Genomic DNA, 18,187 nt, shown 5'->3' with positions numbered 1-18,187 from the left:
TACGTGTGCGCTCTCTCTCTCTCTCTCTCTCTCTCTCTCTCTCTCTCTCTCTCTCTCTCTCTCTCTCTCTCTCTCTCTCTCTCTCTCTTTTCTTCCAGAGCTATCTTCCTGTCTGGCTCTCCTCTTCAATAAACCGCAACCTTCTTTCTAAAGCAGTCGCCATCTTGTTTATTCCCGCCTTGGATTGAACCACGATGAAGACTTTTCTTTCAACAATGTCTAGTTGATTTCTTTAATTAGAGGCACGTTTAGAGTCTGAAATCCTGAAAGGATACAGTTGGCTTATCGACTGAAAACGCAAATGTTTTACCTGGAAACCGAAATGGTGGGGGGGGGGTTGCCAGCGTTTGGGGTTTTTTTTGGCAGTTTAAGGCGAAAACTTGCCCATTCGGATGAATGGGTTCGGATGTATGACTCTGGGATCCGCTTAACAATCTCATGACTTTCAGGAAAATTGGTTGTAAAATTGGGTCCAGGCAGATGGGTGCCTCGACTTACAACTGTCACCGTGTCAAGAGTGAAAACCTGGCACCTACGTATCCTATTGTTTTCATCTTGTCATAAGGATAGGGCGGGAGGGGGAGTAGATGAGGCTTCGAATGGGCTAGTTAGAGAATCGAAATCTCTCCAGTTCTCTCCAGATGTTTGTTGAGGAAAAAGAACTTTTCAAGGACATTCTAACCGCTGTGAAGAAGATAGTAGACGGTTCTCAAAACCGGAAGGTGTTTACATGAATTACGTAGTAGACATCTGGGAGGTTTGGCTGGGAATGTCATATGCTTTGGTTAGAAGAAGTCTTGGGATTTTAGAGTTAGTTTTCCTTCACCTATACCATATGTAATAGAGTAGAGCAGAGTAGAGTACAGTAGAGTAAGGTAGAGTTGAGTTGAGTAGAGTAGAGTAAGGTAGAGGAGAGGAGAGGAGAGGAGAGTAGAATACAATAAAGTAGAGTAGAGTAGAGTAGAATAGAAAATGAAAGAATAGAACAGAACAGAATAGAATAAACATTATAGAATAGAATAGAATAGAATAGAATAGAATAGAATAGAATAGAATAGAATAGAATAGAATAGAATAGAATAGAATAGAATAGAATAGAATAATAGAATAACGGAATGGAATAGGATAGGATAGGATAGGCTAGGATAGGATAGGATAGGATAGGATAGGATAGGATAGGATAGGATAGGATGGGATAGGATAGGAGTTGGAAGGGACCTTGGAGGTCTTCTAGTCCAACCCCCTGCTCCAGCAGGAAACCCTATACATTTCAGACAAATGGCTGTCCAGTCTCTTCTTAAAAACCTCCAGTGATGGAGCACCCACAACTTCTGGAGGCAAGTAGTTCCAGTGGTTAATTGTTCTAATAGGTCATGAAATTTCTCCTTAGTTCCAGGTTGCTTCTCTCCTTGATGAGTTTCCATCCATTGCTTCTTTTCCTTCCTTCAGGTGCTTTGGAGAATAGCTTGACTCCCTCTTCTTTGGGGCAGCCTCTGAGAGATTGGAAGACTGCTATCCTGTCCCCCCTCTTCCTTCTCTACATTAAACCAGACATACCCAATTCCAGCAACCATTCCTTATATGTTTTAGCCTCCAGTCCCCCAATCATCTTTGTAGCTCTTCTCTGCACTCTTTCTAGAGTCTCCACATCAGCAACTTATTTTAACAGCTGTCGGGGGGGGGGGAATTTGATTTAAATCAAGTCGATTTAAATCACAATTTAAATCATGATTTAAATCACTAGTAAAAAGGCTTGATTTAAATCACCTCGATTTAAATCATAATTTTTAAAGAGCCTCTGTCATCTCTGTCCTGCAGCGGCTCCCCCTCGGATCCGCTGTTGACTTACCGACAGTCCCATTCACTTTAATGGGACGGCTGGTGATGCGGCACTGACGCTAACAAGGTGAAGGGCGTGGCCAGCATCAGGTGAGTGGATGCCCGCTGACAGGCGCTGCCATGATGGATCTGAAATGACAGCTGCTCTTTAAGGACTCATTCCGGCTGGTAGTTATAACCTTTAATATTATTATTTGCAAACAAAATGAAAGTTTCCTATTTAGAATAATAAGCTGTCGGGTTAGTAAAACAGCGATATCAGAACTGATTTTAGGTTAATAGGTTAACCGCACGTAGTTGGAGAACTACTCAAATTCTTTTATTTAATTAAAACACTTAAGAGTCTGCATGCATTTCTCTTCAAAAAAAAAATCATGCAGTTTGTAGTGCACATAGATGTGCAAAACCATGGGATAAAGGAATATTCCTGAACTTGGTTTTATGATTTATCTCATAGTTACTGTGAAATTGTGTGAATGCATCAGTGCAGGGCAAGTTATCTCAAAGCTTGCAGAGCTTGGATTGCTTGAGTGGGTTTACCAAAAATGTAAATGGTGCAGAATATACAGCCTAAGGCTACCAACTAAGCTCCATTTCATGCTGAATAGACTAAATTATTAATGTATCTTAAATGGAAAACTATCTTTAGATAGATTTTTACCCCAAAAGCATTTTGTTGAAATAAATTTGACAGAAATAAAAAAAAATCCAATTTAAATTTTTAAAAAATCCAATATTTTATTTATTTATTTATTTTTAAAAAATCATCGATTATGATCCACCCTGACAGCTGTCTTGCTTAGCAACCGAAATTTGGAATTCCTTTGTGATCATAAGTTGAGGACTACCTGTAGCACACAACGCAGGACAAAGTGCGTAAAATGTGTGCTGCGGTAGGGTAAGTTAGGGGTAACTGCAGGGGGTGTGGCCTCTCTGCAGGGACTTGCAAAAGGGGGAGGGGCTCAATGAGGTCATGACCTCAGCACATAAATGTTGTGCGACACATGTGGCTGCTACCCATGGCTTGTAGGCCTTTAATCCCAGCGGCGTGTCAACTGAAGCTCCGCCAGCGACAATCACACTGGGCAGACGTGAATGGCAAGAAGGCGTCCTTGGCATTGTGACACAACCTCCGCAATTTTACGTCCTCGCGTGAGATAACGTCACAAGGCGCGTGATTCTTCCATTATCCTACCCAGTTCTAGAGGTGGTGAGGTCTGCAAGTGGGTGATAACTTCATTCTGTCCTCATCAGCTCCCAGATCTGTTATTTTGGTAGCTGTCCTCAGCCTGGTGCCTTGGAAGCTTCATCAACTCCCACCAGATGGAGATGATGGAGAGTGAAGTTATGAGTGGTGCAAGATGGAGGTTCTCCTCCTCCTCCTCCTCCTCCTCCTCCTCCTCCTCCTCCTCCTCCTCCTCCAACCCCACTCTCTTCCAGCACTGATAATGTTTCCTGGTTGGGTCATGAAAGATCTTCAAGAAAAACACCCATGTTCAGAGAGCACCAAGGACCCCACAGTCCTCCTCCTCCTCCAACCCCACTTTCTTCTAGCACTGATAATGTTCCCTGGTTGGGTCATGAAACATCTTCAAGAAAAACACCCAAGTTCAGAGAGCACCAAGGACCCCACAGTCCTCCTCCTCCTCCTCCTCCTCCTCCTCCTCCTCCTCCTCCTGTCCTCTTTGTCTGTCTTCTCACTTTCCTCTTCTCCTTCTCTTCCTCCTACTTTTCTTCTCCTTCCCCCTCCTCCTCTTCCTATCCACATCTGTCTCTGTCTCCTCCTCCTCTTCTCTCCTCTTTCCCTCTCCTTCTCTTCCTCCTCCTCTTCCTCCCTCACGCTCTTTTTTTCCTAGCCCCGTCCATGATTTGGGCTCCTCAGCCAAGAAAGAAGCAGGGGGGGTTGACCATCCTCCCCTGCCTCCTTGGCAGAAAAGTCCTTGATGCCCCCCCACACACACACCTAAATAACCACATTTGGAGTTCTGTAGCCCTGCATGACAGGTGCCCCTCATCACCCCATAGATCTGGAGGCCATCCGGTTGAGGACCAAGGAGTCCTTATTCTTTACCTGAAGGCAGAGTCTTGGACCTCTTTGCCTGAAACACCTGAGGGGAGGACAAGAAGCAACGGATGGAAACTAATCAAGGAGAGAAGCAACCTTGAACTGAGGAGAAACTTCCTGACAGTGAGAACAATTAACCCGTGGAACAACTTGCCTCCAGAAGTTATGGGTGCTCCAACATTGGAGGCTTTTTTTTTAGAAGAGATGGGACAGTTATTTATCTGGAATGATATGGGACAGGGGTAGGCAACCTTGGCTCTTTTATGACCTGCGGACTTCAACTCCCAGAATTCCTTAGTCTACATGGCTGGCTCAGGAATTCTGGGAGTTGAAGTCCACGAGTCATGAAAGAGCCAAAGGTTGCCTACCCCTGGTGTAGGATTTCCTGCTCGAGTAGGGGGTTGGACTAGAAGACCTCCAAGGTCCCTACCAACTCAATTATTCTGCCTGGTGGTGATCAGGAGCTGATCTCTTTCTCTCTCTCCTCCCTTGTAGCAGCAACAGTGTGGACACCTTGGACCGGCTGCTGCCCACAATTATCGGAAACAGGTCCCCCCGGAAGCGCACCACCAGCCAGTCTAAATCGGAGCCTCCGCTTCTGCGTACCAGTAAAAGGACCATCTACACTGCGGGCCGACCCCCCTGGTACAACGAACATGGCACCCAGTCAAAAGAGGCATTTGTTATCGGTAAGGGGTGCCACATTGGATTGGAGAGGGGCAGTTTGGGACAGGAGGCGGTTAGGCCCCGATCCCTATGAATAAACCAGAGACTGGTGTGATTCCTCGCCAGCCAGTGGATCTGGCAGCTGAGTCTGAGGAATCAGAGGAGGAGGAGGAGGAGGGGCCTGGAGTTACGTCAGAGGAAGGCTCTGAGGAGCTCCGAGATTTACACTCGGACGAGGAGCCTGGCCCCTCTACTCGCTCTCAGGTTGAGACACAGCTGTGCTGGGAGTCTGAGTTGGACAGTGATGAAGCACAGCTGGGACAGCGGTGGCAAGAGAAGCGAGTAGGACAGAGGGAGGCAATGGGGTGGCTCCAAAGGCAAAGGAGAAGGCATTGGGAAGCCACGTCTGGGCTGAATTATAAAAGGGAAGGTGTGGGAGGTGCTGGTTGCCGAAGGCCACTGTTCGTGTTGAGGAATCGAGTTTCTGTGGACTGTGTTTGTTTGCCTTGGACATTGACTCAGGTCTGTGAGAATAAATGGGGTTTGGGTTTTTTCCTGCGGTTCCTGCCTGCTTGATTGGAAGAGTGGTTTCTCTTTGTGAGCATAACAAGGACTCACGTGGGCTGGGACAGAACAGAGACGGGCAACGATAACAAGCTTGCAACCTGTGAACTTCAACTCCCAGAATTCCTGACCCGGCATGGCTTTGCTCCCTCTTCAGGTCTGGGTGGGGGCAGCGCTTCCGGGAAAACCACAGTGGCCAGGATGATCATCGAGGCGTTGGACGTGCCGTGGGTGGTATTGCTCTCCATGGACTCATTTTATAAGGTGAGAACAGCTACAAAGATGCTCCGGAGTTGGAAAAATCCAGGCAGGCAGAATGAGAGGGCCAGCAGTGACAACCTCCCCTTCGACAGCTCAGGTGTGGGTAATGAGGAGAATAGAAATATAGGAATGGAATGGAATGGAATGGAATGGAATGGAATGGAATGGAATGGAATGGAATGGAATGGAATGGAATGGAATGGAATGGAATATGGAATGGAATAGAACAGAATAGAATGGAACGGAATGGAATGGAACAGAATAGAATAAAATATGGAATGGAATGGAATGAAATGGAATAGAATAATAGAATAGAATAGAATAGAATAGAATAGAATAGAATAGAATAGAATAGAATAGAATAGAATAGAATAGAATAGAATAGAATAGAATAGAATAGACAGATTGTGGAATGGAATGGAATGGAATAGAATAGAATAGAATAGCATAGAATAGAATAGAATAGAATAGAATAGAATAGAATAGAATAGAATAGAATAGAATAGAATAGAATAGAATAGAATAGAATAGAATTACAATAGAATAATAGAATAGAATAGAATAGAATAGAATAGAATAGAATAGAATAGAATAGAATAGAATAGAATAGAATAGAATAGAATAGAATAGAATAGACATGAGCTTAAATGGATTCCAGAAGATGGTAGAGGACAGGAAGACCTGGAGGAATGTTGTCCATGGGTTCGCGATAGGTCGGACAGGACTTTGCAGCTAACAACAACAGAATAGAATAGAATAAACAGATTGTAGAATTAGAATTAGAATTAGAATTAGAATTAGAATAGAATAGAATAGAATAGAATAGAATAGAATAGAATAGAATAGAATAGAATAGAATAGAATAGAATAGAATAGATGGAATGGAATAGAAAATATGGAATGGAATGGAATAGAATAGAATAGAATAGAATAGAATAGAATAGAATAGAATAGAATAGAATAGAATAGAATAGAATAGAATAGAATAGAATAGAATAGAATAGAATAGAAAATATGGAATGGAATAGAATAGAATAGAATAGATCATAAGATACAGAACTCAGTGATACATAAAATACTAAATCAAAGCAATCAACATAAATCATAAAAACAACTGATAGTCATAAGAAGACATAGGTATTAGGAAAGATGAGAAGGATAATAATAATACAGCCCTATTACATGGTTTGATGTCCTAAGTCAGTCAGGTAAAGAAAGAGTATAGAGAAGAGCAACAAAGATGATCAGGGGACTGGAGGCTAAAACATATAAGGAACGGCTACTGGAATTGGGTGCCTCTAGTTTGATGAAGAGAAGGACGAGGGGGGACATGATAGCAGCCTTCCAATATCTCAGGGGCTGCCCCAAAGCACCTGAAGGCAGGACGGGAAGCAACGGGTGGAAACTGATCAAGGAGAGAAGCAACCTGGAATTAAGGAGGAATTTCCTAACTGGAACAGTTGATCAGTGGAACAACTTGCCTGCAGAAGTTGTGGGTGCTCCAGCCGTTGTGGGTTCTCCATCACCAGAGGTTGTTAAGAGGAGATTGGACAGCCATTTGTCCGGAACGGAATAGGGTCTCCTGCCTTGAGCAGGGGTTGGACTAGAAGAGCTCTAAGCTTCTTTCCAACTCTGTTATACTATTAATCTGTGACTCCAGCCCAAATCTTGTTGATTAAATTGACATATTCCTGTAGTTTTCTGAGCAACAGTATGATTTGATTTTAAGTTCTTTTAACTTCCTAGTAAAGTACTATACAAAAGGGACGCAGTGGCTCAGTGGGTTAGGACGCTGAGCTTGTCGATCAGAAGGTCGGCAGTTTGGCGGGTCGAATCCCGAGTGCCGCGTAGCAGAGTGAGCGCCCGTTACTCGTCCCAGCTTCTGCCAACCTAGCAGTTCGAAAGCACGTAAAAATGCAAGTAGGAAAATAGGGACCGCTACGGTGGGAAGGTAACAGCATTCCGTGCGCCTTTGGCGTCTAGTCATGCCGGCCACATGACCACGGAGACGTCCTCGGACAAGCGCTGGATCTTCGGCTTTGAAATGGAGATGAGCACCGGCCCCCTAGAGTCGGAAATGACTAGCACGCATGCGCGGGGGAACCTTTACCTTTACCTTTAAAGTACTATACAGCTCTGACTTTCCTGTTAAGTCTCCTGTCTAACATTAAAACCATAGAATCCTAGGGCTGCAAGGGACCTTGGAGATCTACTAGTCTAACCCCCTGCCAGAGGCAGCAGACGGTTTATATCAGTGATGGGAAACCTTTTAGGGACCGAGTGCCCAAACTGCAACCCAAAACCCACTTATTTCTCCCAAAGTGCCAGGGGAAAGTTAGGGACGACATTTGAAATAGATGTTTCAAAGATGTTGAGATAACTTGATCTCCAAGCGTAGTTTCTATAGGTAGTTCTCGACTTAACAACATTTAGTGACCGTACGAAATTACAACATCACTTGAAAAAGTGACATGACCGTTTTTCACACTTAACAGCCATCACAGGGTCAACGTGATCAAAAATTCAGATGTTTGGCAACTGACTCATATTTATGATGCTTGCAGTGCCCTAGGGATCACGTGATCCCCTTTTGCCATCTTCGGATGAGCAAAGTCAATGGTAACACTTAACAGCCGTGTTACTAACTTAACAACTGCAGCGATTCGCTGAACAGGTGTGGAAAGAAAGGTCGTAAAATGGGGCAAAACTCAGTTCACGAATGTCTCCCTTAGCAATAGAACTGTTGAGCTCAGTTGTGGTTGTAAGTCAAGGACTACATATATAGAGCTGAGTGCAACAAAATCTCATTTTAATGTATGTTGATCAGTGTACATTTAAAGTGACAATAAAGTCGTTTATTCTATTCTATTCTTTTATTCTAACAACAACAACAATAACAACAATAATAATGTTGGAAGGGGCTTTGGAGGTCATCTAGTCCAAACCCCTGCTCAGGCAGGAAACCCTATAGTACCAATTCAGACAAATGGTTGTCCAGTCTCTTCTTAAAAACTTCCCGTGTTAGAGCATTCACCGCTTCTGGAGGCAGGTGGTTCCACTGGTTAATTGTTCCAACTGTCAGGAAGTTTCTTCTTAATTCCAGGTTGCTTCTCTCCTTGCTTAGTTTCCATCCGTTGCTTCTTGTCCTGCCTTCAGGCGCTTTGGAGAATAGCTTGACTCCCTCTTCTTTGGGGCAGCCCCTGAGATATTGGAAGACAGCTACCATGTCTCCCCTCGTCCTTCTCTTCATTAAACTACACATACCCAATTCCAGCAACCGTTCCTTATATGTTTTAGCCTCCAGTCCCCTAATCATCTTTGTTGCTCTTCTCTGGACTCTTTCCAGAGTTTCAACCTCTTTTTTACATCGTGGTGACCAAAACTGGATGCAGGATTCCAAGTGTGGCCTTGCCAAGGCATTGTAAAGTGGTATTAGTCCTTCACGTGATCCTGATTCTATTCCTCTGTTAATGCAGCCTAGCAGTGTGTTGGCTTTTTTGGCAGCTGCCGCACACAGCTGGCTCATATTTAACTGATTGTCTACTAGGACTCCGAGATCTCTCTCTCAGTTGCTACTATTGAGCAAGGTACCCCCTATACCTGTACATGCGGTTTTTCTTGCCCAAATGTAGAACCTTACTTTTTTCACCACTGAATTTCATTTTGTTAGATAGTGCCCAGTGTTCGAGTCTGTCCAGATCTTCCTGTATCTTATGTCTGTCTTCTGGGGTATTGGCTATTCCTGCCAGCTTGGTGTCATCTGCAAATTCTATTCTATTCTATTCTATTCTATTCTATTCTATTCTATTCTATTCTATTCTATTCTATTCTATTCTATTCTATTCTATTCTATTCTATTCTATTCTACAATCTGTTTATTCTATTCTATTCTATTCTATTCTATTCTATTCTATTCTACAATCTGTTTATTCTATTCTATTCTATTCTATTCTATTTTCTATTCTATTCTATTCTATTCTATAATCTGTTTATTCTATTCTATTCTATTCTATTCTATTCTATTCTACAATCTGTTTATTCTATTCTGTTCTATTCTATTCTATTCTATTCTATTCTATTCTATTCTATTCTATTCTATTCTATTCTAATTATCTGTTTATTCTATTCTCTTCTCTTTATTCTCTTCTCTTCTCTTCTCTTCTCTTCTCTTCTCTTCTCTTCTCTTCTCTTCTCTTCTCTTCTATTCTATTCTATTCTATTCATTACCCCTCTCTCCTAAATATCATTTTGTCGGTGACAGGTTCTGACGAAAGAGCAGCAAGAACTGGCTGCCAGCAACGATTTCAACTTTGACCACCCGGATGCTTTTGATTTTGACCTGATGATCGCCACTGTGAAAAAACTCAAGCAAGGGAAAAGTGTGAAGATCCCCATTTATGACTTCACCACCCACAGCCGCAAGAAGGAATGGGTGAGCCCAGCTTCCGAGGGGGGGGGGGGGGCTTGATGTCATAGCTCCGCCCCCTTTGAGGGTGACGCGTCTCCTTTGCCTGAGGAAGCTCAGCTTTCTCCCTCAATTACAAACTCTTGTAATTGCTTGGTTTTGTTTATTGTGATTCGCCCAGAGGGGTTGGCAGTTGGGCAACATGCCATATTTATTCATTCATTCATTCATTCATTCATTCATTCATTCATTCATATTTATTATTTATTTATTTATTTATTCATTCATTCATTCATTCATTCATTCATTCATTCATTCATACATTTATATCCTTTATCATTTTTACAAACAACTCAAAGTGGCACACCTATCCAACGCACCTTCCTTCTCCTGTTTTCCCCCGACAACAACAACCCTGTGAGGTGGGCTGGGCTGAGAGAGGGAGAAATTGGCCCAAAGTCACCCAGCTGGCTTTCATGCCTAGGGCAGGACTAGAAATCACCGTCTCCTGGTGATTGGCCCAAAGTCACCCAGCCATCTTTCTTGCTTAAGGAGGGACTAGAGCTCACAATGACCTGGTGATTGGCCCAAAGTCACCCAGCTGGCTTTCGTGACTAGCGCAGGACTAGAACTCACCGTCTCCTGGTGATTGGCCCAAAGTCACCCAGCCATCTTTCTTGCTTAAGGAGGGACTAGAGCTCACAATGACCTGGTGATTGGCCCAAAGTCACCCAGCTGGCTTTCGTGACTAGTGCAGGACTAGAACTCACCGTCTCCTGGTGATTGGCCCAAAGTCACCCAGCCATCTTTCTTGCTTAAGGAGGGACTAGAGCTCACAATGACCTGGTGATTGGCCCAAAGTCACCCAGCTGGCTTTTGTGCCTAGCGCAGGACTAGAACTCACCATCTCCTGGTGATTGGCCCAAAGTCACCCAGCTGGCTTTCATGCTTAAGGAGGGAGTAGAACTCACAGTCACCACTAGACAAAACTGGCTCTCTTATTTATGTAAGAAATTTTATATGGTCGCCCAACTCACTCTCTGTGACACAGGGCGACTTACAAGGATAAAAGCCGAATACAAGGACAATAGAAAAACAATGGATGAGGCAGGACTGGAACTCACCGTCTCCTGGTGATTGGACCAGTCACCCAGCCAGTTTTCATGACTTAAGGCGGGACTAGAACTCAACGTCTCTTGGTGATTGGCCTAAAGTCACCCAGCTGCCTTTCATGCATGAGGCGGGACTGGAACTCACCATCTCCTGGTGATTGGACCAGTCACCCAGCCGGTTTTTATGACTAAAGTGGGACTAGAACCCGTCTCCTGGTGATTGGACCAGTCACCCAGCCAGCTTTCATGACTAAGGCGGGACTAAAACTCACCGTCTCCTGGTGATTGGCCCAAAGTCACCCAGCTGGCATTTGTGCCTAAAGCGGGACTAGAACTCACAGTCACCATTATTTTTATTTTTTTATTTTTTTATTTTAATTCCATTTATATCCCGCCCTTTTCTGAAGACTCAGGGCGGCTTACAAGCTTAGCAGTAGCCTTCATTCTATGTATATGCCTGCTTATTAGGGCTTTCACACAAACCCCAAGCGGCATTATTACAAAGTCAGCTTATTGCCCCCAACAATCTGGGTCCTCATTTTACCTACCTGGGAAGGACGGAAGGCTGAGTCAACCTTGAGCCTGGTGGGATGCGAACCTGCACTGATTGCAGGCAGCTGGTGTTACTTAAGGAGGCATTAGCCCACTGCTCCACCAAGGCAAAACTGGCTCTCTTATTTATGTAAGAAATTTTATACGGCCGCCCAGCTCACTCTCTGTGATACAGGGCGACTTACAAGGATAAAAGCCGAATACAAGGACAATAGTAAAACAATGACACACTCACACCCCAGCAACAACAATCAAATAAGCCACTTGATGGACTCCATCCTGCTCTGGGGTCCCCAAGCCTGTTGTCAAAACTACGCCTTCAGGGCCTTGCAAAAGTGTTTCAATGGGGGGGAGGGGCAATCTTATTTCCACAGGGATGATGTTCTACAGGGAGGGAGGGAGCCACCACAAAGAAGGCCCTTCTTCTTGGTCTTCTTGTAGATGCACCTCCTTAGGAGTGGGGACCCTTTTATAGGACCAAGAAGGGGGTTATCTATGGTGGCTTTCCATAAAACATACTCTGGGAACTAATAGGGAGGAGTCGTCTTCACCCTCTGTCTCTCCCACAAACTGTCTGGACTGAGTTGTCTCTTGCTCCTCTGAAATGCAAGCCCTCCCTCCTGGGAATCCAGACTACATTCCATCACAGCCGGTGACCCAGCTCAATAAAATAACTTTAAACCTTTCCACTAATCTCTCCATAAACCACTCTTGTGCTTTGCTTTCTTATATCCAAGTCAGCTTTACTTACAAAGTAATAAAAGGTAAAGGTAAAGGTTCCCCCGCACACGCGTGCTAGTCGTTTCCGACTCTAGGGGCCGGTGCTCATCTCCGTTTCAAAGCCGAAGAGCCAGCGCTTGTCCGAGGACGTCTCCGTGGTCATGTGGCCGGCATGACTGGACGCCAAAGGCGCACGGAACGCTGTTACCTTCCCACCGGAGTGGTCCCTGTTTTTCTACTTGCATTTTTACGTGCTTTCGAACTGCTAGGTTGGCAGAAGCTGGGACGAGTAACAGGCGCTCACTCTGTTACACGGCACTCGGGATTTGACCCGCCAAACTGCCAACCTTCTGATCGACAAGCTCAGCATCCTAACCCACTGAGCCACCCCGTCTCTTCACAAAGTAATAAAGGCGGGATTAAAAAAAATAAACAAACAAACAAACAAATAAGTGTTTTAATCAAACTTTAATCAAACTCTCCATGCACAATTCTTGCTTCTAGAAAATGCTTTATGGAGCCAACGTGATTATATTCGAAGGTATTATGGCATTTGCCGATAAGGAGCTCCTGAAGGTAAGGCTGGGTTTTCAGCCTTCTTTCTCTCTCTCTCTCTCTCTCTCTCTCTCTCTCTCTCTCTCTCTCTCTCTCTCTCTCTCTCTCTCTCTGTGTGTGTGTGTGTGTGTGTGTGTGTGTTAGGTTGGGTGGGGTTAGTACCGTGTTTATCTTTAATATGCACGGACTTCAACTCCCAGAATTCCCCAGCCAACTGGGGAAAAAGCTCCGGTACGTTGCGTGACGTCACGTGACGTCGCGGGTTTGACATGTCTGTTATAGAGGGATCTCTTTTGGACCCAAATGCCACTTGACTCCCTTCATTTTTTCCTCCCCAGCTTCTGGATATGAAAATATTTGTGGACACTGACTCGGATATCCGCCTGGTTCGGCGTTTACGAAGGGACATCAGTGAACGAGGCCGAGAGATTGAGGGGGTCATCAAGCAGTATAACAAGTTTGTCAAGCCAGCCTTTGACCAATATATCCAGCCTACCATGCGACTCGCCGATATTGTGGTCCCACGAGGTAGGGATCCTCTTTTTATTTGCCACTGCCCTGGCTGGATTCTTGATCTGGGGGGGGGGTGTCCCTTTGCTAGATCTCTTGCTCAAATTGCCCCGATTTTTCTCACGCTTGAAAGTGTTTGGCATCCATTTCCAGCCAAGTAGCAAATATATATATATATATATATATATATATATATATGCTTGAAAGGATTTAAGGTAAAGTGCCACTGAATCTGGAGGTTCTATTGCCCACATTGTGTTAACAGCTGCCAACAGACCACTCCAGTCTGCCCTGCAATTTTTCAAATTAGCAGTGCCAAAATTTCAGGGATGTAATTTTTTTAAATATTTTTTTAATTCTATATCAAATCATATTATCTTAAACAATGCTTGGGAGGGCTTTCCAACCAGTTTAAATAAATCTAATCCTTTGCTTCCAATAGAAGAAAATTTTTACTTCCTAAGGTTTGCATTTGTATATTTACAAAAACACATTTAGGATGGTTTTTTTGGCTAAAAACCGCTATTGACTTCCCATTTTTGACAAAAACAGTGAAAGATGGGTTCGTTTAACGACGGTGGCGGTCGTTTACGATCAACACTTTTGCTTAACAACCGCTTGTAAGAAAAAAAAAGGTTGTAAAAATTCATCAGGGTGCCTCATTTTGCGGCCGTCATGACTGACAGCTGTTACGGACAGAGTCCACTACGAACGTAAGTCGAGGAATAACTGAACTGGTAGTCCTTGACTTACGACCGCAACTGAGCCCCAAATGGCTAAGCAAGTTTTCCAACCTGTTTTGCCTCCGTTGCTAAATGAATCGCTGCAGTGGTTGGGTTAGTAAGACGATGGTTAAGTGAATCTGACTTCCCCATTGACTTTGCTTGTAAAAAGGTCCTAAAAAATGGTCAGGTGAGCCGGGGACAGAGCAAACCGTCATAAATATGAGTCAGCACCTGAATTTGGATCACGTGACCGGGGGAGCGGGGAGATGCTGCAATGCTTGTGTGAAAAATGGTCATAAGTCACTTTTTTCAGTGCCGTTGTAACTTCGAACGGTCACTAAGCAGACTGTTATATGTCGAGAACCACCTGTATTTTTTAATTTTTTTTATTTTGTCAAAGTACAACCATGTATACATTGAGATTGGCTGAGCCTCCCTTCGTGCCCCCACCACCAATTTACAGTGACAACAAACCCTCCATCTTATTACACCATGTGAGCTAATTGCACAACACACCGGCCTCGCAAGTCAGTCATACATAAAATTATAAAATTATTTCCCATTCAAGAGCCTAACAGCCCACGGATAAAAGCTGTTCTTCAGCCTGTTGGTACGGCTGGCTATACTCCTGTATCTCCTACTCGCCGGTAGGAGAGTAAAGAGATACCATCCAGGGTGTGAGTCATCCCTGAGAATTTTCCTCACTCTTCCAAGGCAGCGGGCCTTGGCAAGGTCATCCAGCGGTGTCAGGGGACAGCCCACAATGTCTTGTGCTGTGCTCACCACCCTATCCGCGGCTGTCAGACCAGCATACCAAACCACAATACCATACGAGAGGACGCTCTCTATTGTAGACCGGTAAAAGAGGGTCATTAGCCGTCGTTCTACCCTGTTCTTCCGCAAGACCCTGAGAAAGTAGAGTCTATGTTGGGCCTTTCTGGCCACCTGGGTTGTATTAACTTTCCAGGTCAGATCTTCGCAGAGGTGGTTTGGGCCTTGTTCGATGGGAAGTTGGTGTTCTGTACCAGCCTGCTACTGGCCCTGCAGAAAAGGCAGGGACAACCCCTCCACAAACGGCAAGAGGCTGGAATACGCTTGCCAAATTTATTGCAACAAAAATAAGACACGAACCAAGAAACAGAAGCTTAAAGAAACATGAACCATCCGAGCGGTTGCCTTCAGCAAACCAGCCCTCCCACACATTCCCCTTATATAGAGTTCAGGGCGTGGCTTCTCTCTGCCTCCTTCCGAGGAGCCCCATTGCCTTCCTCTGTTTACTCCTAATTGACTGCCTCCTGCGTCGGGTGTCCTTGAACAGGGCCAGCTGTGGGTCATCTTCATCCACACTGTCAGGCTCACACAGCTGGGTCTCCGTGGTGACCAAGTGGGAGGGGCCTGGCTGAGGGCTATCATCAGCAAGATCTTCAACCCCCTCAGCAAGGTCTTCAACACCTCCCTCCTCCTCTGAGTCGTCCGACCCAACTGCCGAACCCACAGGCTGACCCTGAATCACAACAGTTGGTTTGAGAAAGTTGCAACTCTTAATTTAGATTCTGCTGCTTGCATGGGATCTGTAGGCTGCTTGCGCCCTCTAGGGGATTTCCCAGGTCATTACAGGAAGTTAACTGCCATTCACTTCTCTTGAGCTTGGCAGTTTTCTTGAAGATATTTCATTACCCAACTAGGTAGCGTCATCAGGACAAGGAAGGAGTGGGGTTTGGTCTCAGCAGCCAAGAGCCCCGAGGACCCCTCATTTCAATCCTGAGCTGCAAATATCGGCCTTAATCAGTGACATTTACTCTTTTCCTCTCTCTCTGTTTGTTTCAGGTAGTGGAAATACCGTTGCTATTGACTTGATCGTCCAGCACGTGCACAGCCAGTTGGAAGAGGTGAGACCTTATGACTGTTCAGGAAAGCCCCTGCATTGGGTGGTATCAGCTTTTCTTCTTTGCTTCAAGTCCACCTTTTTGTGTCAGCCACATGGTAGCCACCTTCAGTCCCCTTCTGCAAAAAATAAATTAATTAATAATATATGTCCCTTGCTGCAAAGTTTGCAAAAAAAGGGAATTCGGGATCAGAGTCTTTAGCTTATCCAGGGGCTCCCTAGATTGGTTGAGCAAACCTGCGGTCTGGTCTTCTACAGATAGTCCTTGACTTACAACCATTCATTTAGCTACAAGGGCATTGAAAACATTGACTTGTGACCATTTTTCACATTTGCAACCATGGTAGAAATACATCCAAAACATTTCAGAAGCTGTAGCACGCAGCTTCCGAGATCTGCAAGTGGGCATCGCAAGCTGCCCAGAGGCAACCATACGAGGACAAGATTATTATGCATTGTAAAGATTGCTTGGAGGTGGGAGACACTTCTAATGGAATCTACCGGATCCCCTGCATGGATTGCCCCTCTGACTATGCAGGACAAATGGGGAGGAAGCTTAACCATCAGATTGCAAGAGTGGTCAGATGAGGAGACACAAACTCATTGGTAGCCTCCATAAAGAAGGGGGCCGCCACCAAGGTCCCACCAGGTGATAATCCCTAGTCCATGGGGCCTGTAACATGCCCCACCTTCCTGCCCTGGTGGATCAGGTAGATATGATCAGACCAGCATACCAAACCATAATACCATACGAGAGGACGCTCTCTATAGTAGACCGGTAAAAGAGGGTTCTTAGCCGTTGTTCTACCCTGTTGTTCCGCAAGACCCTGAGAAAGTGAAGCCTCTGTTGGGCCTTTCTGGCCACCTGGGTTGTGTTAACTTTCCAGGTCAGATCTTCACAGAGGTGCGAAAGCCGGCTGAGTGATTTTGGGCCAATCACCAGGTGATGGTGAGTTCTAGTCCCACCTTAGGCATGAAAGCCGGCTTGGTGACTTTGGGCCAATCACCAGGAGACGGTTGAGTTGTAGTCCCTCGTTACATAGACACAAAACACGGCTGAGTGACTGTGGGCCAGCCCCTCTCTCTCCGGCCTGACCCACCTCACTGAGTTTTTGTTATGTGCAAAATAGATGGAGGGATAGTATGTTGGATATGTTCGCCACCTTGAGTTATTTGTCAAAATGAATAATAAAGCCAGGATGCAAAGCAAACCAGTAAAATAAATGGCAGGCATTCGAAACCACCAGCGAACAAAATAATTGCATAAACCTGTTCTGAGCAAAACCGAGACCGGGAATCCTTGAAGAAAAAAGATTAAAACATGAATTTGCGAGGCAGTGAATATCGAAGATATATTCCTGTTTTATTTTGATTTTTTTTAAATTAATTTGCTTCCCGGCTTCCCGTTTCCTTGCTGGCGTTTTAATAATGACTGATTTCACTGTCTTTGTTGTGTTGTTCCTGCAGCGTGAACTCAGCGTCAGGTAAGTGTTTGTTTCCTCCTTGATTTGTCTCCTCCCTTCTGCTTTGGCCCCGAGGCATCTGAAGCACGACACAGGCCAAATTATTAATGTCTTCCTGGGGCCCAGGAAGATCCAGCAAACCGTAAAAAAAAAAAGAAATATTTCTCTGACAATTCTGAGAATAAAAATGTCCTCAAAGCGTGGGTCCTTTTTCAATTTAAAACACAAAACCCCCAAGCTTTTTGGTTAAGTTTCAGATTTGGCATTTTTCTCTTTGCCTTGTGAGCTTAGGGGGGAATTTTTTTTAAGGAAAATAGAACGTGGGTTGTTTTTTTCCCGGTTTAGTTTTAAATTTTAAATTTTAGGGGTCATCCAAGGGACCTTCTGGGATGGAGGCCCTTGTGGGCACCCGGGTGCCAACCTCCAGTCGGATTAAACAAAATGGAAGCTAACGTTTTGAGGCTGAATTTGCAATCCCATATAACCCCCTTTGCAAAATAGATCCTTCCAGGAGATGAAAAGTAGATTTAATAAGCAGGCTTATAAACGGCAGTTTAAAAAAATGCACTTTCCCCCTTTCTCATAATTTGCTCCTTACAGGTAGTCCTCGACTTATAACCACAAGTGGGACTGCAATTTCTAGCGCTAAGCTAGATGGTGGTTACGTGAGCCACACTCTGTTTTACAACTTTTGATTTTCACATGGTTATTAAGCAAATTACTGCAGTTGAGAAGTGAATCCTGCGGTCGTTAACTGAATCCGGCTTCCTCCATTGACTTTGCTTCTCTGAAGCTGGCTGGGAAGGTCGCAAACCACGTTCACACAACCCTGGGATGGTGCAACAATTGTCAGTACCTGCCAGTT

General features: G+C 44.6%; 1 protein-coding gene across 10 annotated transcripts in view; it reads left to right on the top strand.

Annotated features, from left to right (window-relative positions):
- UCKL1 (uridine-cytidine kinase 1 like 1) overlaps positions 1-18,187 on the top strand; it is a 58,076-nt gene that overhangs the window by 20,523 nt on the left and 19,366 nt on the right. For 6 of the 10 annotated variants that reach the window (XR_014492266.1, XR_014492267.1, XM_083360881.1 and 3 more), the window contains exons 2-7: positions 4,400-4,593; positions 5,292-5,398; positions 9,657-9,827; positions 12,689-12,760; positions 13,078-13,267; positions 15,802-15,863. Coding sequence is in view for 8 of the 10 variants with exons in the window: in XM_083360881.1 (XP_083217007.1) it covers positions 4,400-4,593; positions 5,292-5,398; positions 9,657-9,827; positions 12,689-12,760; positions 13,078-13,267; positions 15,802-15,863 (796 nt within the window). In the remaining 2 variants the exon portion in view is untranslated. Of the gene's footprint in view, positions 1-2,708; positions 2,738-4,399; positions 4,594-5,291; positions 5,399-9,656; positions 9,828-12,688; positions 12,761-13,077; positions 13,268-15,801; positions 15,864-17,326; positions 17,344-18,187 lie in introns of those variants that run through there. The other 4 variants (XM_083360876.1, XM_083360880.1, XM_083360875.1 and 1 more) reach the window with 2 other exon arrangements.

The sequence above is a fragment of the Vipera ursinii genome (genome assembly GCF_947247035.1).
Source record: "Vipera ursinii genome assembly, chromosome: 3".
NCBI lineage: Eukaryota > Metazoa > Chordata > Lepidosauria > Squamata > Viperidae > Vipera > Vipera ursinii.
Note: the sequence above shows the minus strand (reverse complement) of the source record. Positions and strands in the feature narration are given on the sequence as shown.